General features: G+C 44.4%; 1 protein-coding gene and 1 non-coding gene across 6 annotated transcripts in view; one reads left to right on the forward strand and one right to left on the reverse strand.

Moving 5' to 3' along the window:
* Window positions 1–25258, reverse strand: part of TNC (tenascin C) — a 101888-nt gene that overhangs the window by 59686 nt on the left and 16944 nt on the right. For 4 of the 5 annotated variants that reach the window (XM_055579461.1, XM_055579460.1, XM_055579463.1 and 1 more), the window contains exons 2-6: window positions 11934–12527; window positions 7106–8515; window positions 5627–5890; window positions 4410–4525; window positions 3183–3339 (exon numbers count right to left, since the gene is read on the reverse strand). In XM_055579461.1, coding sequence (XP_055435436.1) covers window positions 3183–3339; window positions 4410–4525; window positions 5627–5890; window positions 7106–8515; window positions 11934–12390 — 2404 coding nt within the window. In that variant the 5' untranslated portion in view covers window positions 12391–12527. Of the gene's footprint in view, window positions 1–3182; window positions 3340–4409; window positions 4526–5626; window positions 5891–7105; window positions 8516–11933; window positions 12528–25258 lie in introns of those variants that run through there. The other variant, XM_055579464.1, reaches the window with a different exon arrangement.
* TRNAK-CUU (transfer RNA lysine (anticodon CUU)) lies at window positions 8676–8750 on the forward strand. The gene has a single exon. It is a non-coding gene; the product is annotated as a tRNA-Lys (tRNA).

The raw sequence follows: 25258 nt of genomic DNA on the forward strand, positions 1-25258 counted from the left end.
AAGGTCATGGCTATCTCAAGCCTTGTCAGTTTCCAAGTCCTCATCTCGGTCTTCCTCCTGCCCCAAAGGCCTTGTGCTTCCTGCCCCGACAGCGCACCTCTCCTCCAAGAGTGAGCTGATGCCTCTGAACCTTCAGTTCCCCTGTTTCTTCTTCCTGAGAGTGCTCCTCTCCCTAGAAATCTCCTCTTCATCCTTCAAAATCCCTCTTATCAGTCACTTTCTAACAAAACCCTTCTCTGACCCTGTTGCAAACAGATAAACACACACTTCCTCCCCTATGGGTAAAAGTTTCAGTCTGCAGGATGACTGAGCTCTAGAGATGTGTTGTACACCATTGTACCTCTAGTCGACAATACTGTATTACTCTCTTGAAAGTGTGTTTCCATTGAGTCGGTGATGCCATCTGACCATCTCATCCTCTGTCATCCCCTTCTACTCTTGCCCTCAATTTTTCCCAGCATCAGGATTAAGAGGATAGAGCTCAGGATAAGTGTTCTTACCAAAATAAAAAAGAAGAGCTTTTGAATATTGTACTTTTCTAACTATTCCAAAACAGATTTCTCTACGGTTTATTCAAACTGACTATATAGATAAGTTTATTTAAACTTATCTATATAGTCATTCATTCATTTAGAGAGTGGGTCTTTGACCTTTCTGAATCCACAGCATACCATCAGGCTTTGTCATCTATGTTTTAACTTTTTTCTAATTATGTAAAAATTTTAATGCATTAAAACATACCAAGCATAAAATTAAGACATTAAGGCATCCAGTCAATGTTTCTTTCTTCATTTTTTTAAACATAGTTAGGTTTGTGTTTTCAGCATTCATGAGAAAACAATATTGAATGAAGGGGGACTCGGTTTTATAAAAGGAATGAGAAGGAATAATTCAGAGTCGATTGTGAGAAACCTGCAATGTCTATTTTTTGAACCCTAGACGTTGATGCGTAAGTCTCAGCTCACAGACACGAAAGTATAAAGTGCATAGTGAAACCGATGCCGCAATTCAACAGTGAAGCGCATGTTCTGTGTTCTTTGAGGTGCTGGGAAACACCCAAGCCATACCTACTGTCTTTCTTAACAGCCCTTTCATTAAAGAAATAGAGATTGAATTAAGGACACTGATCTTCTCCTAGCTTGCGATCCCTTCCATCCAGGAGATTAACACGGTCTTGAGTTACTGTGTGCCAATCACAGTGCTTTGTCACTTTAAGTCTTAACTCTCATGACTATGCCATAGGAAGATACTGTGAGCCCAGTTTCCAGATGGTGAGTCTGAGGCTTAAAGAAGTGAATCTGCCTAAAGTGGTGGTGAGTGGTGAAGCTAGAATTCAAACTCAGGACTGTTTGGATCCAAAACCCATGTTCCTTCTCCTTAAATGTCAGTGCCTCTCAAAAACAATTATGCATCAGAAATGGTTGTTATACAATCTCTGTATAGAGCCGAGAGGGAAGGAGCTGAAAATGAAAACATTAAGATCCTTTCTTTAAATTTGGAAAAAGACCAGGTATCAGCAAAATAAACAGGTAAGAATCTGCCTTTCAGTGTTAGTATTAATGTGATTATGAAACTTCAGATGTTGGGGTGTTTGTCCTGCAAAAAGAAGAAAGTAAAGCAACCAGTCCCCAAATTCAGATTAAAAAGAAAAGGGCAGATGAAAGAAACGCCTTTTGTGTTTTCAGTGTACTGTCTCTGTGTTTGATCTTTTCTGTGCCTTTCTGGTGATCTAATGATTTTTTTTCTTGTTGGTACCCGTCTTCTACCTACCACAGTGGGATGTTGTCAAGATGATGGAAAACACTTGCTTATAAAAAAAGACAGTCTTATGAATTGAATTGTTGGATCTGAGTTAAGCAAAATGTGCAAATATTTAAATGCAAGATGTTCTTTCTTGTCATTAGTCAACAGATGTAAATTTTCCAATCACTCCCTGCCAAGAAGAGTCAATTCCTTAAGCAGTTGGCATACGTGTTATCTTGAAGAAGATAAAGAGATTTTCCCAAATGTCAGCACAGAATAATTTTATTTATTTATTTATAAAAATTTGCTTCTCTGTAGAACAATTCCAAATTCAGGATTTTTAGTCCGCCCACCAAATGATATAACAGTGCCACGTCGACCCCCAAGAAGTTCTGACATCTTTAGTACTGAGCTACATTTTATTTAGGTTCCTGTTGCAGAATTAACACTACATAACCCAGAGCCTAGTCAATGTTATTGTTAATGGGGTTAAAGTCATAAAACTAAACCCAGGCTTAAAAATTCTTGCCCTGATAGGATTAACCACATGGTGTTAGTTAAACTGATTCCGCTTCTCTAAGCCTCAGTTTCTACTCTTGAAAAAGAACAGCATTAATATTTGCCCTACCTCTTTCATTAAGACTGGTTACTAATATTGAATCGGATGGTGTGGTGGCTCATTTGCTAGAATCTCAGGTATTTTCCTGTATCAGCGCCCCCTTTGAAATGTCACACTGAAACGTCTCTCATAAAGAGATGGGTCTGTTTCCCCACCCTTTCCATCTGGACTGGCCCTGAGATTTGCTTTGGTAGAAGTGACCCAGTGCTGGTTGTGAACTTGCTCAGCTGCTGTGAGGCCAGGTCCAGGCTAGCCTGTGGGAGGCTGGGGGACTGTGTGGGGCAGAAGGACACCATCCTGGCTGAGGCCATCCCAGGTCAACCAGACCACACAGATGCTTTAAGTGAGTCCAGTGGAGAAGAGGAAGATTGTCCAACCCCTGATCACAAACGTGCAATCATTTTAAGCTACTAAGTTTGGAGTTTGTTTTTTAGGTAGCAAAAGTGAATTGACACTGCTGCTTTGTAAGAGCGGAGAAGGCGATGGCACCCCACTCCAGTACTCTTGCCTGGAAAATCGCATGGATGGAGAAGCCTTGGTGGGCTGCAGTCCATGGGGTCGCTAAGAGTCGGACACGACTGAGCGACTTCACTTTCACTTTTCACTTTCATGCACTGGAGCAGGAAATGGCAACCCACTCCAGTGTTCTTGCCTGGAGAATCCCAGGGACGGGGGAGCCTGGTGGGCTGCTGTCTGTGGGGTCGCACAGAGTCGGACACGACTGAAGTGACTTAGCAGCAGCTCTGTAAGAGAGCATGCTATCAACTAGAGGTGCTTTGCAGTCAACAAGCTTTACAGTGGTATTAAAGGTAATACTCACGGGTAGTTGTCACTCTCTTCAGGCCAGGGCCCCGGGTATTGTTTTTCACGATGTGCAAGGATATCTCATACTCCTGCCCGGGAGCCAGGCCAGTTTGCCGGTACGTGGTCTCTGGCCTCCGCAGGCTCTTGGTGATCTCTTCCTCATCGTCTTTATTCTGAAACATAGAGGCCTCTTTGTAAGACCTAAGGCAATGCCAGACCCTTCGTTTATGTGATTCATTCATTTTGTGTTCCTTCTTTCCTCTTTCACTCTTCCATCTGTTCACTAGGCACTTACTAAGCATCTGATCAGTATGGTGGGTGCTGAGGATAGAGAGACGATAAAGACGCCCTCCCATAGACCTCTCTACTCACCCCTTTGACACCCAAGAAAACTGAGAGGTGTGAGAAGCACAGGCACTCTGGAGCCACAAAATCAGTCCTTCCTTTCACAGATGAAGAAACTGGCATCCTAAAAGTCGGGTGATTGTCCCATCGTCACATAGTTGTAAGTGGCAGAGCCTGGCTTTGAACTCAGGGACCCACTTTCCTGTCTCATGTGTGCTTTTAGGCACAGAGAGAAAGGATAGTCAATCTCAGATGTGCCTGGAGGCATTTGAGACAGAGACCATTTAATTTTCTTTGTCTAAAACATTATTGGAGTATAGTTGATTTATGATGTTGCGTTAGTTTCTGCTGTATAGAATCAGTTACTACATATACCATTATTATATACACATTATTGCCTCTGAGTGGAGATTTGCAAGACTGTAACAGGCAATCAGAACCTAGAGAGGACTTGCCATCTGTTTGTCTAGGCACTCAGTCCTAAATGCCATGCTTTTTGATTTCTTAAAATCAAGTGACATATATGCAGATATGCAGGGTCTAATTAGAGCCTTGAGTGCGTGTGTGCTTGGTCATGTCTAACTCTTTGCAACCCCGTGGACTGTAGCCCACCTGGCTCCTCTGTCTATGGTATATCCCAGGCAAGAAGACTGGAATGGGTTGCCATTTCCTTCTCCAGGGAACCTTCCAGGCCCAGGGATAGAACCCACATCTCTTGTGTCTCTTGCATTCGCAGGAAGATTCTTTACCACTGTGCCACCAGGGAAGCCCTTTTAGTTAGCCTTGTCCCCCACCCAAAGCCAGGGAAGCGGACTTGACGGAAAAGTTTGCAAAACCCCATTAGCATCTTTCTGGTTCTCGTGGACAAACATGCCCGCTCCTCTTCTGTGCTCCTCACCATATTCCGGAAGATGACCTCCCATGTTTCAAAAGCGATGTCCAGAGGATCCCACTCCACTTCCACAGATGTCTCCTTGATGGACTTGAATTTTAGACCTTCAGGTGTAGGCAGGTCTGTCAGGAAGAGCACAGAGAGGAGGTAAGAATGAGTCCATGTGTAATGGTGAGGGACAGACATCATTCCACCAAACCCCACGGGGCTGATCGTCAGAGCTGGAGTCTTTTTAAGGGTTCTTCTGGGATGCTGTTGACTTTGAGGCATCATGAAAATTAATATAAGGGCCATCCATATGATTGAATATTTGTAATTTCATATGCTTAAACTTAATATGAGCATAGACGTTAGAATCAGACATATGGGCTGATCATATGTCATGATCATAAGCTCGATCATTACAACTTTTGTGTGCTTGGTTGAGTGGAACACAATGCCCTGAACCTTAGTTTCTTCACCCAAGAGAAGGAGGGTAAGTATGCCTGCCCCTGGGGACTGTTTTGAGACTAAATGATGTATTCCACAATGACTGCTGGCCATGGTTCCTGGCCTGAAGCACAAGTTTAATAAAAAGCTGCCAAGGTTATTCTTAGGAAGCAAAAAAGGCCAATTTCTAACCACAACTTGCTTTTTAAGGGTGGAGGTAATTTTTCTGATGTTGAACTCTTAAAGGAAGAATAACTTGAAACTTAATGTTTCCACTTTTGTATATTTTAAATATTTGTACAGTGAGTTCCACAGAGTATTTAAGACTGCCAGGGTTCAAATTCCATCTCGGCCACTTATTAACTGTTTGGTTTGGAACAAGAGGCTTAGCCATTTGGGGGTCTCAGTTTCCTCATCTGTAAAATGGGTTAACAATAGCTCCTGTCTCACAGGGTTGTTGTGAGTTATATGAGTTAGCATGTGATGAGTGTCTTTAAAGATATTCAGTAAGCTGTAGAAAAATGTATATATATATGTGTGTATGTGTGTATAGCTGAATCACTTTGCCATATGGCAGAAATTAACATTGTAAATCAACTATATTTCAACTTTTTTTTTTTTTTTAATTCAGTGGACGTCACTGGATTCCAGAGTTTTAGCTGGTGTAACTGTATGAAGTCAGCCACTGGCCTGTGGGGCAAAGGTGAGGCAGTAACACATGCCAGTGGGGGTGGGTTATGCACTGGGCAGGCAGGGGGCAGTTGAGACTGCCAAGAAGGGTTCTGTGCACTCACATGTGGCCACCCTGGCGCTGACTGGAATGCTCTTCTTGTTCTCCAGGATGGCGAACACACGGATAAAGTACTCCACGCCAGGCTCCAGCTCCCGGATGGTGGCGGATGTCTGGTCTCCAGGGACCCGGAACTGCATTTCCAGGCCATCCTCATGGGTGGGCGTGTACACGATGAGGTACTCTGTGACCCGCATCTCATTGTCCCAGGCCAGGTTTACGGTCTCTTCTGTCACTTCTGTCACGATGAGGTCTTTGGGAGGGGACACTGGCAGGAAAAAGGAAGGACAGCTTGGGTAGATGGTGTCAGTAACACACTCTATGGGTCACAGCAGGGGGGTACTTGATGAGTCTGCATTTTAGGAGATTTGGGGCCTCTGTGATTGGCAGGGGAAGAGACAGGTCCAGTCTACTGTGCTCATCTTCAAAACTTTTGGGGGCCACCCCTTGCCTTTAGGGTCAAGTTCCAGGTCTGCAGTGTGGCTTTCAACTTGTTTCTATTCCTTGGACCTTAGTTTAGATTCAGGCCATCTGCAGGAGAAAGTGCAGCCTGAGCTTGGCTTTCTGCTCTGAACTTCAAGTCTATATCCTTAGCCCTTGAAGGGTGTTTTAGGCTCATCTAGTCCAACTCTTTGCTTTGCTTAGAGGTGAGTGGGACTTGCTCTACTTCACTGACTCATCAGATTGGGAACTTACTTCTCCCTGCCAGACTGGTGTTCCTTCCATACAGGCCTCCGTGGCTTGGCCATGTCACACACAGAGCCACATGTTTATTCTTATGTGCTGATGGCTTTAATCAAGCTGATATTCTCCATTACAAGTATATATGGTGGATAAGGGAAGTACAAAGACTCTCATTAAACACGAACATTATTGGTCTTTGTGTGTTTCTCTTGATTTGAATACATGCCCTGTGCTAACTGCTGGGCTAATGCTCCTCTAAGGCACTCAGAGTCCTTGGGATCAAGGACAGCAACAAAAAGATGATTGAAGAGACAAGTCTGCTTCATAGGTGATCAACATTGGTCTTTAGCTGAGCATGCATTTAAAATAGTTTGTTTTATGTAATCTCACTGTCCATTCAATTGAGTTGAATTTTAACTCCATCCAAATAGAGGGATTTAGTTTATGTCATATCAGTTTTACATGTCAGTGTGTAGAGTAGGAAAGAAGGTTGATGTTTAGCAAAAGGGAGGTAATCATTTCATCTACCTTATCTTGGGCACCGGTTGTGAAACTCAGCATAGAGGAGTTACCCAGATTCAGGTACCAGCTGTGTGAGCTATAAGCTGTGTGTCCTTGGGACAATTCCAGAACCTCTCTGAGCCTCTGACCCCCAAATGGAAGCTCTGAAACAGGTGAGAGACCAGGGCTCCTTCAAAGAGCGTGTGCTTTTGTGTGTGCATGTGTGTGTTTAGGGTAACACAGAGATTTCCAGCACATGCCAGCACCTGACGCCAGTTCGCTGGAGGCTGCTACTCACCCTGGGAGCAGTCTTCCCCGGTGTATCCCTCATTGCAAATGCAGCGGCCAGAGACGCACTGCCCCCAGTTGCTGCAGTCGTTGGGACAGGAGCGCTGTGCACAGTCGGGTCCGGTGAAGCCCTCGTGGCACACGCACTGGCCGTCCACGCAGCGGCCCTGGCCGTGACAGTCGCCGGGACACCTGCGCTGCGCGCAGTCGGGCCCGGTGAAGCCCTCGAGGCACACGCACTGGCCGTCCACGCAGCGCCCGCGGCCGTGGCAGTTGCCAGGACAGGCGAGGTCCGCGCAGTCGGGGCCAGCGAAGCCGTCCTCGCACACGCAGCGCCCGTCCACGCAGCGGCCGCGCTGGCTGCAGTCCCCGGGGCAGCGGAGCTCGCGGCAGTCCTCGCCCGTGTAGGCGTCGTCACACACACACATGCCGTTCACGCAGCGCCCGTGCTGGTGGCAGTCGTGCGGGCAGCTCATCTCGCCGCAGTCATCACCCTGGAAGCCGGGCTGGCACTCACAGCGCCCGTCCACGCAGCGCCCACGGCCGTGGCAGTCGGAGGGGCACCGCCGCTGCCCGCAGTCCTCGCCGGTGTAGCCCTCATCGCACACGCACTGCCCGTTCATGCAGCGTCCATGGCCGCTGCAGTCGCGGGGACACTGCAGCTCTCCGCAGTCTGCGCCGGTGAAGCCATCGTTGCACTCGCAACGCCCGTCCACACAGCGGCCGCGCTCATGGCAGTCGGAGGGGCAGCGCCGCTCGCTGCAGTCTGGGCCCGCAAAGCCCTCGTGGCACACGCACTGGCCTTCATCACAGCGGCCGTGGCCATGGCAGGCGTGGGGACAGGCGAGCTGGCCGCAGTCCTCGCCGGTGAAGCCCTCGTCGCAGGAGCAGGTGCCGTTGAGGCAGCGGCCGCGGTCAAAGCAGTCGTTGGGGCAGACGAGTTCCCCGCAGTCGTCGCCCGTGAAGCCCTCGTTGCACACACACTCATTCTCCACACAGCGCCCGCGGCCGTGGCAGTTGTGCAGACACAGGGGCTCCCTGCAGTCCTCTCCCGCAAAGCCCTCCTGGCACACGCAGCGGCCGTTCACGCAGCGGCCATGCTCCTTGCTGCAGGGCACTGGGCATGTCTCCTGGCTGCAGTCGAGCCCCGAGTAGCCTTCAAAGCAGACGCAGGCCCCATCCACGCACTTGCCCTGGTCGTTGCAGTCGCTGGGACAGGCCAGCTGGCTGCAGTCCTCGCCGGTGAAGCCCTCATCGCACACGCACTGGCCATCCAGACACTGGCCGTGCAGGTGACAGTTGCCTGGGCACTCGGGCTCAGAGCAGTTGGGGCCTTTCCAGCCGGGTTCACACACGCAACCGCAGCCTTCTGTGCTGAAGTTGCCCCGGCCGCTGCAGAAGGGCCTGGTGTCCACGCGGCCTGCAGGGAAGAGAACAGAGTCTCTCTCTGAGCAGGGGCAGCTTGCTTTCTTGGCTTCTACCCACAAAACCCAGATTCAAATTCCATTAGAGCAAGGTGGCCTCTTAGGCCCCGTCTGGCTTGAAAATCAATTGGTTATTGTGTGGAATCAGGTGAGGCTGCCTGGCTAGCTCAGTCTGTTAAGAGCATGAGACTCTTAATCTCATGGTCATGGGTTGGAGCCCCACATTGGGCTGGTCTTCTATTTTGGGTTTCCCTGGTGGCTCAGATAGTAAAGGATCTGCCTGCAATGCAGGAGACCTGGGTTCGGTACCTGGGTCAGGAAGATCCCCTGGAGAAAGGGAATGGCAAGCCACTCCAGTATTCTGGCCTGGAGAATTCCATGGACAGAGGAGCCTGGTAGGCTACAGTCCATAGAGTTGCAAAGAGTTGGACATGACTGAGTGACTAACACTTTCACAACCAATGACACTAGGCAGGCATTCTTAAGCTATACTCTCTGAAATTGTGTGTGTACGTGTGTGTGTGTGTGTGTGTGTGTGTGTGTGTGTGTGTGTGTTTCCATCCCTGGGGAGAAGACTCATTTTCATCAGATTTTCAGGTATTCCTGTGACTCCAAGGGTTAAACCACTGCCTGTGGAATGCATCTTGCTGGGCTGTGTTTTTACTTCTCCCATAGTTAGCCAAGGTTAGCCATGTAAGAAAATACGTGTTTCACCAAGAAATAATTGTTGAACTGAACTCACTTCTGATGCCTTGACTCAATAACTGTGCTGCATTTGCAAAATGACTTAGACACTCTGGAGCTCAGATTCTCCATCGGTCAGGTGGGACCCATGGCCCACTCACCTGGGGTTGATTGGGTTAAATGAGGACATTAAGGACCCACCGTTGTGCTGATTCTGATTTCCTCTTGCAGAGGGTCTTGGTTGACTTAAGTCGGTATATGTGCTTAGGTGACCAAAGTTTTCTAAATTTTCAGTAACTGAAATGAGGCAGCTAAGGAGTGGCTTTCTGATTCAGCTAGGACAGCTTTCTGTTAGACTCAGCCCCCACAGAGCTCATGTGCATCCATCTTTTTCCACAATGTCTTGGCTGAAGTTGCAGCAGTGGCAGGTATGGCCTCCATGCAATCAAGGGAAAGAAACAAACAAAACTTGCTCCATTTTATCTGCATCTATATACAGTTGCATTAATACATTGTATCTCCTTCCTGACAGCAGGAAGGAAGTCAATTTTAAGAAAAAATTTGTCTTGAAAAGTGAGAATCTAAAACTATGTCATCTTGTATGGTAGCTGTTAGACACATTTGGCCTCTAAACCATTAAACTGTGGCTAGCCTGAGCTGAAACTCCAGTACTTTGGCCACCTCATTGGAAAAGACTGATGCTGGGAGGGGTTGGGGGCAGGAGGAGAAGGGGATGACAGAGGATGAGATGGCTGGATGGCATCACTGACTTGATGGACGTGAGTCTGGGTGAACTCCGGGAGTTGGTGATGGACAGGGAGGCCTGGCGTGCTGCAATTCATGGGGTCGCAAAGAGTCAGACACAACTGAGCGAGTGAACTGAACTGAACTGAGCCTGAATTTTGATGTGCTCTAAATGTGAACTACAAACACTCTGGATTTCAAAGAAAGCATACAAGAAAAGAATGTAAAATATCCGTTAATAATTTTTGTATAGTTTCCAAGCTGAAAGATTATTTACTTATATTGGATGAATGATTAAAATCATTTTACCTGTTCCTTTTTCATTTAATTAGTATGACTACTGGAAAAGTTATGATTAATTACATAAGTGGCTCATAGTTCTAATGGATAGCACTGCATTAATGAGTTTTTTAAGCCATTCCTTTGGGTTCTATTAGTCCTATTCTATAAATTCCCTCTGCATTTTACTAGGGGTTGAAAGAAGTGGAAGATGAACTAATTTGTACATAAACTTTTTTTTTGCCTTGGAAACCTAAAGGATGTCCTACAGTACTCTCAATTTATGATGATTAGGGCTTATTATTATGATGAGTAGCCTTTCCAGCTGGGTCCCCACACGCAGCCACAGCCTTCAGTGCTGAAGTTGCCCTGGCCGCTGCAGAAGGGCCTGGTGTCCACGCAGTTACAGTAGAGCCTCAATTTATGATGATTCGGGTTGCTCTTGATTGGAGCTGCTCTTGGAATAATCTGTCAAAATACTTTCTAGTATTTTGTTTGTTTGTTTTATGAGTGGCAGAAATAGATATTTTCACCTCTGATTTGGCATTGTTGAAACCCATGTATTTTTATCAACTTTAGGGAATGGAAATGAAGACAGAATTCCAAAGTGGCAAAATTCCTTAAAAAAAAGATGCACCTGGAGACAGGCAGAGTTCTGGGAAACACAGGCACCGCCAAAGCTCCTGTTTCTTATCACTCTTTGTGTCTTCTTGTGCCAGTTGCTTAACTTTTTTTGAGTCTCATTTCTTAGATCTATAGAATGGGGGTATTAAACTTTATCTCAAAGGGTTGTTGGGAGGATTAAATGAGACAGTGAATTATAGTGCCTGGTATTGAATTGGCCAAAAAGTTCATTTGAGTTTTCTGTAGGCTACAAGCCAACCCAATATATAAAGGACTTAGTTCACATGTGATCATCATCATTGTTGCCTTTAAACTGGAATGTTTTTTCCTATTTCCCCCAAATTTTACATCACTGTAGGCTGTAACTTTGTGAGAACACCAGGGTATGGAATACTGTCATTTAAGTCCTAACTTGGCCACTTAGGTCAGGACCTTGGGGAATCCCAACTTCCTTTTTGACCTCAGTTTCCTTATTTATACAACAGGGTGATGGGGGTACATTACTACTTTCCAGAGAACGATCTTTGGGTGAGGGATTTCAAAATACACTATTAGGGTTTCAGGGTATGGAATGAGCGGATGTCATTGTCAAAGAAGTTTTAGAAGTGAAGTGAAAGTCGCTCAGTCGTGTCTGACTCTTTGTGACCCCATGGACTATACAGTCCATGGAATTCTCCAGGCCAGAATACAGGAGTGGATAGCCTTTCCCTTCTCCAGTGGATCTTCCCAACCCAGGATCAAACCCAGGTCTCTGGCCTTGCAGGCGGATTCTTTACCAGCTGAGCCACCAGGGAAGCCCTAGTTTTAGAAACTAGTACTTAAAAGTAAGAAAGGGTTTTTCAAAGCAAGATTTCTCAGAGGCCTGAAAATTCCTCTGAAACATTTGTCACCATGACTCTCCCAGAGCCTATTAGATATGGTTACATTCTCCACAGTCGTTTGTCCATTAAATCTCTTTTGAATGAACACCTTCTGAGGCTGGTTCCCCAGGGAACCAACTCTGGAAACAACTGACGGATCCTGCCTGGCTCACCGTTCCTCCCATCCATACAGTGAGGGGCTGGACCCGTCACCAGCTCCTACCTTCGGCAGACTGCAGGCAGCATCCCGCTCCCGAGGTGCACTGTTCCCGCAGGGAAGACACCAGGTTCTCCAGCTCCTCCAGTCTGCTCAGAAGCTCCTTGACATCAGGAGCAGCTGCACAACCACAGGCCCGGCGGGGGATGTTGATGCGGTGAGTGAAGACGATCTGGTTTTCCCCGTCCACCGTGTGCTCCTGGAAGCTTTCCCGGGGCTCTGACGGTGGGGCCAAGTCTTTCTCCCCGCTGGCAGATTCCAGATCTACCGAACACTGGGACCCCACGGGCAGCTTGATATTGTAGACGTGATTAAACACCACCGGCTGGTTTTCCTCTGGCAGGGTGACATTCATCCCACTCTGCCGCTTGTGCCGGATGACTTTCTTGAGGACACCACCTTCGGCTGGAAGGGCAAGCAGAGCTAGGAAGAGGCCTGCCCATAGCCGAATCATGACCCCCATGGTGGAGGTGAGTTTGGCTGAATGTCTCAGGGTGTTTGTGGTCCTAGGGTATCTTACTCTTAGGTAGAATCCGGGATTCAGAAGCAGAGAGCAGAATCCAAATCAGTTGCTCCTGATCTTCTTGAAGGAGTCCTTTCCTACGAGTAAACAAAGGAAAGCCAAAGCTTGTTAGTATCTGTTGCTAATTGAGTCTGTTGAATATCTGCAGTTCTTAGTTAATTTTGATGTTTTGTTTCCTGTGTTTGAAGATCTCCTTTTATTCCTTCAGTATGTGCTGAAGTGTGGTCATAAAATGGTCTCTAAAAGAATTTTGCAATCATGAAGGAATGATTTCACTCACAATTCAGTATTTGGAAATATAAGGAGAAAGGAGAAAGGACAAAACTTTGGAATAAGACAGATCAGATGTGGTTTGGATCTAAGCCCTAACTCTGGGCCTTTGGGTGAGTTATATAACTTTCATTTGTCATATTTTACTTCTGTACAGTGAAGATCATAATATCAGAGTCAAAGTAATGATGTAAGTGAAAACATTGAGGAAATCACTCATATATTCCTGAATCCCTTCAATATTTGCTGAGTGAGCACACTGAGTGATATGAGGGTCACAGTCCCATAGATGTTGAGGAATTTCTCCCTTCATTATTGACTCTCCAATCTGAAATTAACTCCATCTGATGGTTTGCCTCTCCTGTGGGAAGCAAAGGTTAAAATCCAAGACTTTAGAAGGCAAACTGAGTTTTTATTCCAGCTTAACATCTTGTAATATGACGGTTGAAACAATATTCTATATCTTTGAACTTTAGTTTCTCTTCCTTTTTATTTCTAAAACTTTAAAATATCAGGGTTTTAGAAGAACTTGACAGAGTGTTCCAGGACCAGTTATCCAAGCTATGACCAAGGGCAAGAGATGACTCAGAAATGGTATCCATGAGCCCTTGCTGTCTTCTGCAATCAACAAGTACTTAAACTATTCTTACTGAGTGTTTTTTCTTCCCCTCCCCTCAAACTCATAATTGAAGCCTTAACCCTCAGTGTGACTATATTTGGAGATAAGGCTCTTAGGGAGGTAATCAAGGTTAACTGAAGGTCATGAGGGCTGCATCCTAATCTGATGAAGATTAGGATGTCCTTTAGAAGAGGAAGAGACTCCATATTTCTCTCTGACTTGGCTTTTCTGTCTTGTGTACAGAGGAAAGGCCATATGAGGACACGGAGAGAAGGTGGCTGTCAGTATGCTTTGTTATTCTAATTAGGTTCCTAAGAAGAATTTGTGGATCTTTGATGTAGGCAAGCCCACTGGATGAAAATTATTATGAAGAGGAGAACTTGGCAAGTTGTCTTCTCTCAAGCTACCATAGCCCATCTTAGTTGTTTACTGGACAAATATTTATTGATTGGGTATTCTATTGCAATTGTTTGAACTCTCTTAGCCTTCCACAGAGTCGTTCTTTCTCACCCTCTTTCCATCAATTCTTTGCCTTTTTTTTTTTTAGGAGGAAGGGCCACGGGCCAAGTTTGAAATGCTTTTGGACTTTTACCCAAGACTTTTGTGTGTGTTGCTAAATGACTTAAATTTCCATCTAAAAGGCTGTTAGAATCATTGGTTGAGACTTAAAGGCAACAAGTCTAGGGAAATACTGACCAGAGTATGGGTTGATTGAGGATTTCTCACTCTGTATGTAAGAGACGTGCACTGGCACAGCCAAATGCTCTGTTGTTTGGAGGAAGGAAATGTGATTCTTGAGGGTTGTGTATTTCCCATATTGGCTCCTGGTGGTCTGAGGGCAGGGGGATATTTTTGCACTTCAGGAAAGACTCATTATACCTTCAACATGGAGGAAAATGTCTAGACTTTGGAACTAGACATACCAGAGTACAAATGCCAGTCACTAACTCTATGACTTGGGCAAACTACTTGTCCATCCATCCTAAGTCACTTCAGTTGTGTCCTACTCTTTGAGACCCTATGGATCATAGCCCACCAGGCTCCTCTGTCCATGGAGTTCTCCAGGCAGGAATACTGTAGTGGGTTGCCATTTCCTTCTCCAGGGGATCTTCCCAACTCAGGGATTGAACCTGCATCTCTCAGGTCTCCTGCACTGGTAGGCAGGTTCTTTACCACTAGCGCCACCTGGGAAGCCCGGGCAAGCTATTAATCCTCTCTAAACCATGACCTCACTTGTACAATGAGGGATCAAAACCCTTCCAGAGGGAATTATGAATTAAAGATCTGCACAGAAAACACCCAAGATGGTATCGAGGCCATAGTAGGCACACATTAAAAAATAGCTGCTATTTTTTTGTACTGTAAGGAACAAAACGTAGCACGAGTCCAAGCTAATAGCCTATTTTTGCTTCAGTTTAACCTCCTCATTGAATCCAGTCCTAAGCCCAGCAGCAACTTGGATCTAGATCAAAGAGGAGCTGCAAAATCACTGATGTGTAAGGGGGTAAACCTTATGAAGATAAATTTACTAGAACTGGAAATATTTACACCAGAGAAGCAAACATACAAAGCAAATAACAACCTTTAAAAATGTAAAATATTCTCATACAGATAGCTGACTGATTCCTGTCTCCTCTGAGGACAGACCTGGGGAAAATTATTTTAGGTTGCAGTTTGTTACATATAGACATGAAGGATCATGTTCTGATAGTACGGCTTTTAAAATCAGAGCATGAGTCTTTAGAAAGCGCAAGCAGAAGCACTTCTTATCTTCCTAGGAAGGGATCAGGTGATGGAAGGTCTGGAAAAGATCTCGCAGGAGGAAAGAATGCAGACCTGTGCATATTTATTCGGTAGTTGAGAAAGCCAAGGTGGAGAGGAACAGGATCACTCTATATAAACCCTGGGGAACCAGGAGCTGGCTTGTCCCCTGTGGCCTCAAAGGACAGAACAAGCCAGTATGTGTGTGCATTGCAGGAGGAGAGGAGGATTGGTTATAAGAAGGCAAACTTCAGCACAATAGGAGAAATACATTTCTTTTGCTAAATTTTTAAAATTGGAGGATAACTGTTTTACAATGTTGCGTTGGTTTCTGCATACACAACACAAATCAGTAATAATCATAACTATATGTGTGTGTGTGTGTCCACTCCCTCTTGAGCCTGACTCCCACCACTCTAGGTCGTCGTAGAGCACCAGGCTGGGCTCCCTGTGTTATACAACAGCTTCCCATTAGCTCTCTGTTTTATACATGATAGTGTATATACGTCAATGCTACTTTTTCAGTTCATCCCATCCTTTCCTTCTCCTGCTGTGTCCACAAGTCCAGCAGGAATAGAGATGCAGATGTAGAGAAAGGACTTGAGAGATACATTTCTAATTGGAATTACCCAATAGAAGGGCTTTGGATAATATAGCAAACTCCAAGTCACCGGTATATAAAATGAAGAGTGTTGAAGAGCACAGATATATAGACAAACTGTCTTGAGATTGAGTCATTCTTCAACCACTTCCTTGGACAAACTATTAGCTATAATGCAAGTCAGAGTCATGTCATCAATAAAACATGCTATGAGTGTTCTTGTAGGACTGCTGTGAAGTCTGTGTGAGATGCTGTGTGTAGAAGGAACAGGACAGTCTTTGGCAGCAGTGAGAGCTTTTGTAGTGAACAATATGGACTTCAGTGAGCATTTTTTTCCAGGATTTTCTTTTTCCAACTCTTGAAAATCCTATCTTGGCATAAGTAAGTCTGTCTTTGTGTTGTTTTTGTTTTTTAAGCAAGGATGGATTCTGCAGTGAAGTGAAGCTCTCTCTTTCTCAGAACTCCCAGGCGAATATGTCCTGGGAGATTGTCTCTCTACCTTTATATCCATACATCTACCTCTTCATCTTTATGTCTACATCTATACCCACACCTACACCTATACCGAAGTCTATATCTCTATGCCTATACCTAAAACTCTTATCTATCTCCCATCTATCAAGTCATCTATGTTCTGTCTTCTATGGCCTAAAGACTAAAGGAGCTGTTTGTCAATGTTTGCCAAGGAGGGCTGCAGGAAGACACACAGCCTTTGTATTGGCTCAATACATAGATTCTTGGGGTCACACATCCAGGACAAAGTGCTCTATCCAAGCCATGCAGGTTGCCATGCTCTGTAACCTGTCTTGGCATATATGCTAAATGCAGAAAAACACACACGTGGATCATACTCTGCTTTCTATTTTTATCAAAAGAAAATGTTAGAGCCAGATTAACTCTTGTGATTGTGCTGGTGATTCTTTAGGTGCCTTCTTTCCTGTTAACTTCTGAAGCATGATTCATCTGGAGAATAATGACAACAACAACAAAAGTACCCTAAAGATTTCCTCATGAGAGAAAAGGGTTACGAGGAAGAAGACTCTTTGAATTCATTGGTCTAGAGCTGCACTGTGCAGTATGGAGGTCACTAGCCACAAGGGTTATTAAAATCAAATACAACTGAAGATTCCATCCTCAGTGGTTCTACTCACATTTCAAGTGCTTAATAGCAATGTGATGAGTGGCCATGATATCAGACAATGTGGCTAAGGAACAATTCCATCATTGTAGAAAGTTCTTTTCACCAGTACTAGTTTAGAAGTCTGCTTGGTAATATCAAGCCCATAGTACAAATGAGGAAACTGGAGCTTAGAGAGGTCAAAGAAAGTCTAAAAAGAAAGTTAGGAGAGCTGTTAAGTCTCCTATATTATTATAATACAGTTGTGTGTACCTCGCATGCAGGTGCCAGGAGACTAGAGAAGATGACTCCTTTTCAGCAACATAAACAAGTACGTATGTGCACTAATTTCATACCTTCTATATTCAAACATATCCAGGTACAAGTATATGTACCTGGATACATATGTGGTCTTTATGGCTATTGTCCTCCTTAAATCTGAAAGGACATAGACCTTGCCCCAGGTTATCATCCTATCCCCCTCCTACACTTGCAATACAAGCTGTTTTTTTCTTTTTCTTTCTGCATACATTACAGCCCCAAGTGCTCCATGAGATTCTTCTAAAATCAAACCAAAGATAACTTGCCCAGGAACCACTCTGACTATGTCTAACATCTTGTCCTGCCCAGCCTCACCCTTCTCTTGGGAGCTGGTAGAGCTGGTTAAGATCAACTCATGGCTCTCCTGCTTCTGTTGACTCTGCAATGCCTTGCTCCAGACTTTTTGAGGGGACTCAGTCCATTTCCTTCAGCCGTCTGGAGAGTTCTATCAATGAAGCAGCTAGTATGGGAGAAAGAGTCTGGTCTTTGCAGAGAAATAGGCCTATGTTAGAATCCAAGTCTTCCACTTAGTAGCTGATACCTGTGGCCATTCACTTCCCCCTCTAAGTATCACTTGCCTCATCTTCTACAAGGCCATGGATTTTCCAGGCAAGGGTACTGGAGTGGGTTGCCATTTCCTTCTCCAGGGGATCTTCCTGACACAGGAATCGAACCTGGGTCTCCTGCATTGCAGGCAGATGCTTTCCCCTCTGAGCCACCAGGGAAGCCCCCAGATATGTGCCTATTTCATAGAGTTATGAGAAGATGGGGTAAGATGAGAAGGTGTACTTAAAGCTACTAGCATGTGCCTGGCACATAGTAGGTACTTAATATGGTACCTAATGGTAACAGAAACAACAGTAATGACACTGGTCAAGTAGATAGTAGATTAGAAAGCTTGGATTCAGAAGGCGGGGGGGAATCAGGGAGTTACAGCATGGCTATGATTACGATATAATGGTAATAAAGGAGATTGCTAACCTAAGTCTGTTAAATTTCAAAGTGGAGGGTGACTACATTTTTTTGAGGGGCTGAAAAAAGACACCTTAAAAGGGGTAGCACCTGAGATGAGCCTGAAGGTTGGGTGGGATTCTAAAACGTGGTTGGATGCAATGGAGTAGGTGGATTGAATTTGCTCCTCACCCAGCTACCTTTCTTGCTTAGGTGTCTAGAAAGCAGGAGAAGCATGAGAGAAGGCAAGGAACGTGTGGGTGAGGAGGAGACCAAGGGAGATGGCAGCGGTAGCAGCAGCTTCCCTTCGTGACCCCCTGATGTGGGCCTACGTGCGATCTCACGTACGGAATCCCGACATTCTGGTTCCATGGGCGTGTGTAAGATGCGCGCAGGAGTGGAAAGGCGAGGGCACGTGGAGTTGACAGAACCAGTACGGAGAGCAGTAATGGTCAATGTGAAGGGCTGGTACTGAGCTGGATGAGCACTGCCGTACCTTTTTAAGGCCAGGTGCCTAACTGCTCAGTGTCATCTATGTGGATTAGGCAAAACATAGGCTTCTGTATTTGGTCCCTTGGTCTGCAAATTCCTGGCACACATATGGTGCCTGCTATTAAAGAAAAAAAGAAAAAAAAGATGAAAACAATGGTCTTGAAGGCTCTTTTTTTTTTTTGAGGGGATGAGTGTTAATATGTCAGGATTTTATCATTGATGGAAGATAAAAATTAGTTCTTGTTTCAGTCTCTTCATTATTAGATGTTGCCAGTATAGGATGATATTTCCAAGTTTTGGCATTATAGGTTTTTATTTGGAGCATTACTCTGAGGTACCACTTCATCCAGTAGATGCGGAAACCACGGTGTGGTCATGGCAGCCACGTCCCAAGAGCTTTTTGGTTTATAATCGTATATTCTGAGGTGCCTCAGCAGAGCTGTTTGATAGCTAACCTTTTGGAAGCAGCATGAAATAAACTAATGGTTATTTTTAGGCACTTCACCACAGGACAAAGACCACTGCTTAGATGAAGGAGTCAACAATCTCTGAATTTTTTCCGGGTCACAGCTGGAGAATAAACAGTTTCATTTCTAGATAAAGATAAAACTTCCAACTGGCTAGAATCATATTTCAGAATACTTATGACTTCACTCTTAGTAACTCACAGAATATATTTATCTTGTTGACTTAGGCATTTACGTCAAATAGTCTGGGCTTGGGGGAACCAGGAAGATTCCTGATGGTTTAAAAATCCAGATGAATTTCTTTCCACATCATTTTGGCAACACCTGAGGCAGATCACATTTTTCTTCCTGCTTACAGGAAAGAGAATTTTATTGTGCACAGCCAGTAAAGCATGGAGCTGCTTACATGGGTGTTCTTAAAGGTTCTAGAAATTCCTCACCCCTTGTCCTTCCCAACATCCATAAATTCCTTATTGGACTGTGTCAGGAAGAGAGAAGAGCCAAGAAACAGCCTGAAGTGTGGATTTTTTCCGAGGATATCTGATCCTTCCACTTGAGGGAGTCCAGTACAACCTGTGTCTTAAAGGAATTGAGCAGACACTGCCTGCCAAAACCAAAAGCCCTCCAAGCCCTAGGTGTAGGAGTTCCAGCACTGAGAAGCACTTATCCATTTGGGTAGTACAGTGGCACGTAGCTGGTACCCAGTTAGGAGGCTTGTGGAGCTAGCCGTCATTTCACAGCCCTGGGAATTAAATTGCTCTTAAAATCATTCATTCTTGCATTCAACAGAGAGGAGTTGAATGATGATTAAGACCAGGCTGTGGGACAGCTCAAGAGGTAGTCAGGTGTTTCAGAGGCTAGTGATGGATAGTTCCTGTTCTCAGAGAGCTCACAGCTCAGGAAAGGAAACAGGCAGGAAAACAGATACTCACAGGGAAGAATGATAGATGCTAAAACTGACAAATCTCCAAGGAGAGCCTGTGCAGCTTTCCAGAGTATCTGCTCTAGAATCAGCCAAGTACTATGGATTCTGGTCCTGCCACTGGCTATTAATTTGAATCTAATGGAACTGTCAGTTTCAAGGTCAAATATGGTTGGATAGAGGCAACCGCATATGACTCCATCTAGTGGCTTTGACCTTAGATGTGTAGCACTGCCTCTGTGAGCCTCAACTTGGGGCTTCCCAAGTGGCGCAGTGGTAGAGAATGCCAATGGAGGAGAGGCAAGAGACACAGGTTCGATCCCTGGGTCAGGAAGATCCCCTGAAGTAGGAAACAGCAAACCACTCCAGTATTCTTGCCTGGAGAATTCCATAGACAGAGGCACCTGGTGGGATGCCAGTCCATGGGATGGCAAAGAGTTGGACATGACTGAACACACACACACACGAGCCTCAACTTTCTTTCCTGTAAGATGGCAATACTCATAAGAACCCCACAATAAAGTTCTTTCAACTGAAAGTGAGAAAAAAGTGAGATCAAATGGGATCACACTTGGAAATATTTAGGACAGTGGGTGACAGGAAGAAGGTCTTAGTAGCTGGTGTATTGTTATTGTGTGGTGACTTGCGTCTTTTGTTTGGAGAAGGCAGTTTGTGGAAGGCTAGTTTCTGAAGGATGAGGGATTCCTGAGAGAATTTTGGGGATCCACCTCATGGCCACTGTTTGCTTTTTCCATGGAGATGCATAATTTGTAATATTTCAGTTGTCAAGTGATAGAGACACGCTGAAATCCTTAGGAGAAGAGGAGGCTGGGTCTATAGTTCTGGTTTTCCTCCTCACCTACGTATTATCATTCAGTAGCAAGAAAAGCAAGCCCATGACCCTAGGGTGGGGCTCTTTTCTGGCAGGTCTTGGCCAAGAGGCGGTGCTGCTACTGGGATGGCTGTCCATGCTGCTCAGCCAGGGCTTTCTCCCCAACAGACTGCCTGTGGTTTAGTTTTTCAAGACACTGCTTCTGACGGGAAACGTTTGGCTCAGATTTTCAGTACTTTCCATAGACACAAACAGACATTGGATTAGAGAATCTAAATCAGACTTCAGAAGGCTTAGAGGCAACTGAGAAGATCACCGCGTCCTTGGTGGCAAATCTGAGGCACCCACATGCATCCTTAGCGTGTACGTGGCAGACATTGCTAATCGGTGCCTGCACAATTCCTTGGGGCTCCACTTCACAGTTAGGGGACTAGACACTTCAGGCAGCCAGAAGGAATTGAGTAAAAGTAACACATGCCATGAAAGAGAATGCCTGGACCTAAACACCCAAAGAGGATCACTGGCTCTTCAGTTCAGTTCAGTTCAGTTCAGTTACTCAGTCCTGTCCAACTCTTTTTGACCCCATAAATTGCAGCATGCCAGGCCTCCCTGTCCATCACCAACTCCCGGAGTTCACCCAAACTCATGTCCATAGAGTCGGTGATGCCATCCAGCTATCTCATCTTCTGTCGTCCCCTTCTACTCCTGCCCCCAATCCCTCCCAGCATCAGAGTCTTTTCCAATGAGTCAGCTCTTCGCATGAGGTGGCCAAAGTATTGGGAATTTCACTGGCTATTAGTATAAGGCAAACACTAAATCATGGATATCCTACCTATTTTTTCAATGAATTTGATTAAGGTTTACCTATTTCCTGAGACCCTTGGGAGGGCATCAACAAAGACTTCTAGTAATTCTTAGTCTGAGGTCACTATAATGGTCCCAGAAAGAAAGATCTGCAATGGGATCTTAGAGAGCATCTGTGTTGAGATGTTTAGATTTCTTGGTCCTATAGGATTTCTTTAATTGCCATCCATCCATTCATCCATCCAATTATATATCTTTTTAGTATGCCTTTTTTAAGTGCCTACCATATGCCAAGCCCTGAGTTAAGGATGAGGGATATAAAAGTGCAGAAGATAAGCATAGTCTCTATTATCAAAGAGCTTATAGTTTCCTCTGGAAAGGTCATGAAATAGAATCAACTTTATTTTTTATGCATTTACAATGATTATTTATCGATAGTCACATTTCATTGGAAGAATTGACTTTAAATTCTTGTACTGTGGATTGAATATATGTGATATTCTTAAGTGTTCCAGCACCCTCTAAGCCAGGAGCAGGAGTAGAAATGTTAAGCCTCTTTCAGGAGCTACCTGCAGTTTACTTATAATGTGCCTCCTGATGTTGGGTGCTGGGAAAACTAAGCAGTGTAAGGACCTCTTCTGTTTCCAGAAATCTCAGAAGTTAGAACACACACAAGGTCCAGGAGCAGCGATAGTGTGGATGCAGGCATTGAGAGAAAAGGTGTCACTCTGAGCTTGGAAGTTCACAGAGGACTTCCTGGAGGAGGAAGTGCTTAGGATCCCCAAATACCAATTGAAGAGGCCTTGTATGATCAAGACAAAATTGAAATGATTACAATGATAATAAAATGTAATAAACTATCATTCACTGAGTGCTTAATTGCCAGAGCTTGTGCCAAGCATTTTAAATCTCCAGTTTAAACTCTTACAAAGTGATATGAGGTGGTATCTTTGTCCTCACTTTGCAGGTGAGGAAACTGAGTCAGAGGACAAGTAAGCGGCTCTGCCAGTTCAGATATTCATTAAGTAGTGGAGTTAGGACTTGAACATGGGTCCATCCAAGTCCAAAGTAAGTGCTCTGAGCCACCGTCTTATCAAGTCTTTTGTGCTGGGCCAAGGAAAGGAGTTATGATTCAAGACCAAACCCAAGCTCTGTCTATATAACTGCCAAACGCCTGGCTCAAGGGGGGAATACTATCAGTATCCTGGGATTGGGGCCTTAAGATGCCACATGACCTGCCAGTTCTGTAGAAACTAAGCATGCTGACAGACACGTTGGAGACGCTGTTGAGCTCAGTTGTCACCGAGGAAGGAATTCAGATGCCTTGAAGTCTCCTTAGTAGTCCTGTTCCCATCTGAGCAGGCACATTTCTCTATCCTTCAACATCCAGCTCCAAAAAAAATCATCTATTATTAGAAGCTTTCTCAGGTAACTTTTTTTCCTCTTCTGAATTCTCTGAGTATTGATCTGATATTATTTTCGTCACATGTCATTCTAAAAATGATTTGGGTAGCTTTATCATATATATGTATATCTTCCTCTCTTAGAGCAATAAGCAAATTCTGTCTTGTACTTACATTCAACCAAGCAGTTCATCTCCATACAGCTAGACTGTATGTATACTGCAAGCCCCACGAGGGCAGGAACCACATCTGTGTCATTCATCTCTTAATACCCAACACCAAGTATTGTGTTCTGAATATCATAAATGCACACAGTATATTTGAATAAAATGTAGCTAAATATATTTCTTGATTTGAGCTTACCTACAGTTAGCTGATGCTTATTTTCGTGGAACTGATGAACAAATAATATTTGTTTCATAATGGCCTTAATGTAATTGGCTCTCCTGTGATCTCTTTTAAGGCATGACGTATCGAGGAATTCATCATAGCTCCACTCCTTGAATTAGTTCATTTTGCTCATTTGGCTATTCACTGAGTTTGTATCCGTTCTATGGGCCAGAGGCCATAAGCACAAGTGTTACAAAACATATCCAAGACAGACCTGACTCCTTCCTATGAGATTCTAATCAATACCTCGAGTTCTGGAGGCCCCAGTACTGCCTGCTTTCTGTCTGACTGAAGTATACTCAGCTGGACCTTTGAGCAGGAGGTGGACTTCACCAGGCACGTAAGATAGCATAAAACTCGGATTTCAATGCAAAGGCAGCATCCTGGGTTACTAGGAATCCTTCCAGTTTCATTGTAGTGTTATTTGTTAAATTTAGGTCACACTCTCTCTCCTTTTGTATTTTGAATTTTCATTATTTATTTTTAAGCTCCTGGAGATCGGAGGCTCTCATGGGGCCACATAGTAGCACATGCCATAGACTGAAAAGCTACACAATGAGCTGAGAGCCATGCTTCTGCCAATCACTGTAGGCAAGTCACAGCCACTCTTGGGGCTGCAGACTCTCCTGGGAAATAAGGAGTCGTGTATGGTTTCAATTCTAGAGTCTCTTTTGTTCTAGTGACGTGTGGTCCGCTGCTGATTCGGCAATATTTCTGCTGAACCTAATTTTGGATTTCATTTTTTTAGACCCAAGTCACATGGCCAATATTAAGAATACCTCCCACCCCCTATCCCTGCCCAATCCTGAGTGTTTCTTTTTTTAGAGTTTGGCCTAAGCACTGGAAGTGCTTCGTGGCTTCCTCCCTCCTATCCCTTGAACATACGTTTCATTACCAACCAAGTTAAGCCCACAAATCTTAATCCATAAAGTAGTTCCACCCAGACACAATAATGAGATTCATACTTGTGGTTTAGTATACCTAAGAAAAGCTCAGATGAAATATGACTAGATCCATTGATACATTCAGACCACAAACTGCCCTGGTATGGTCTGGTTTCAATTTTTGAAATAAAAATTCTGCAGAGCACTTGCTTTCTCTGTCTTATTTCTTTACCTAGACAGAAAAGAAAATAAAAAAAAAAAAAGTGGGTCTGACCACGTGGCAACAATATAGGTTCCTATAAAATTCTGGAAAACTGTTTCAAAAATAGATTTGAATTCATTTCCCAGTGGAACAATGACCTCCTCTGTTTCAGCTCTCATCCAGAATTTTAAGAAATCTCGTTGACTCTTGCACAAGTATTGGAAAGTGGGTTCCTGAACTCTTGAGCAAGGTACAAAAATAAAGAGATTTATTTAGGAAGGGCAGGTTATAGATGGACTCATAACTCAACCCTAAAAAAAAGAGACTTTTCTAAAAAGAGCTGCATAACACGGTGGCCTTTGTCAACTCATTATCAGCCACCCAAGGCCAGAGATGGAGTCTTGGGAGGGGATATGGAAACTCTTAAGGGGAATTATGTTGGGAGAGAGAAGGAAATTGTCTTCTCAGTTAGGAAGATCTGAAATCAAATTGTTTACCTGCTGGGAGCCCTTGACAAAGTCCTATAACTTTTCTGAATTGTGGCTTATTCAGTGTAACATAAAGATTTTCCCAGGGTTTTTGGAGACAGAGTGTGATAAGGAGTTATAAATGCCTGGTGTATTAATAATAAGTGCTACCTAGATGTTAGTATTTATTCTCCTTGTCTCTCCTTTTCCTTCTTGTCCTCCCCTATTAGGAAGCTCTACAACACTGAACATATATATATTTTTAAATAAATAATAATATTGTAGAGGTCACTCAAGTATTGGTT

Source organism: Bubalus kerabau, chromosome 4, assembly GCF_029407905.1.
Source record: "Bubalus kerabau isolate K-KA32 ecotype Philippines breed swamp buffalo chromosome 4, PCC_UOA_SB_1v2, whole genome shotgun sequence".
NCBI lineage: Eukaryota > Metazoa > Chordata > Mammalia > Artiodactyla > Bovidae > Bubalus > Bubalus kerabau.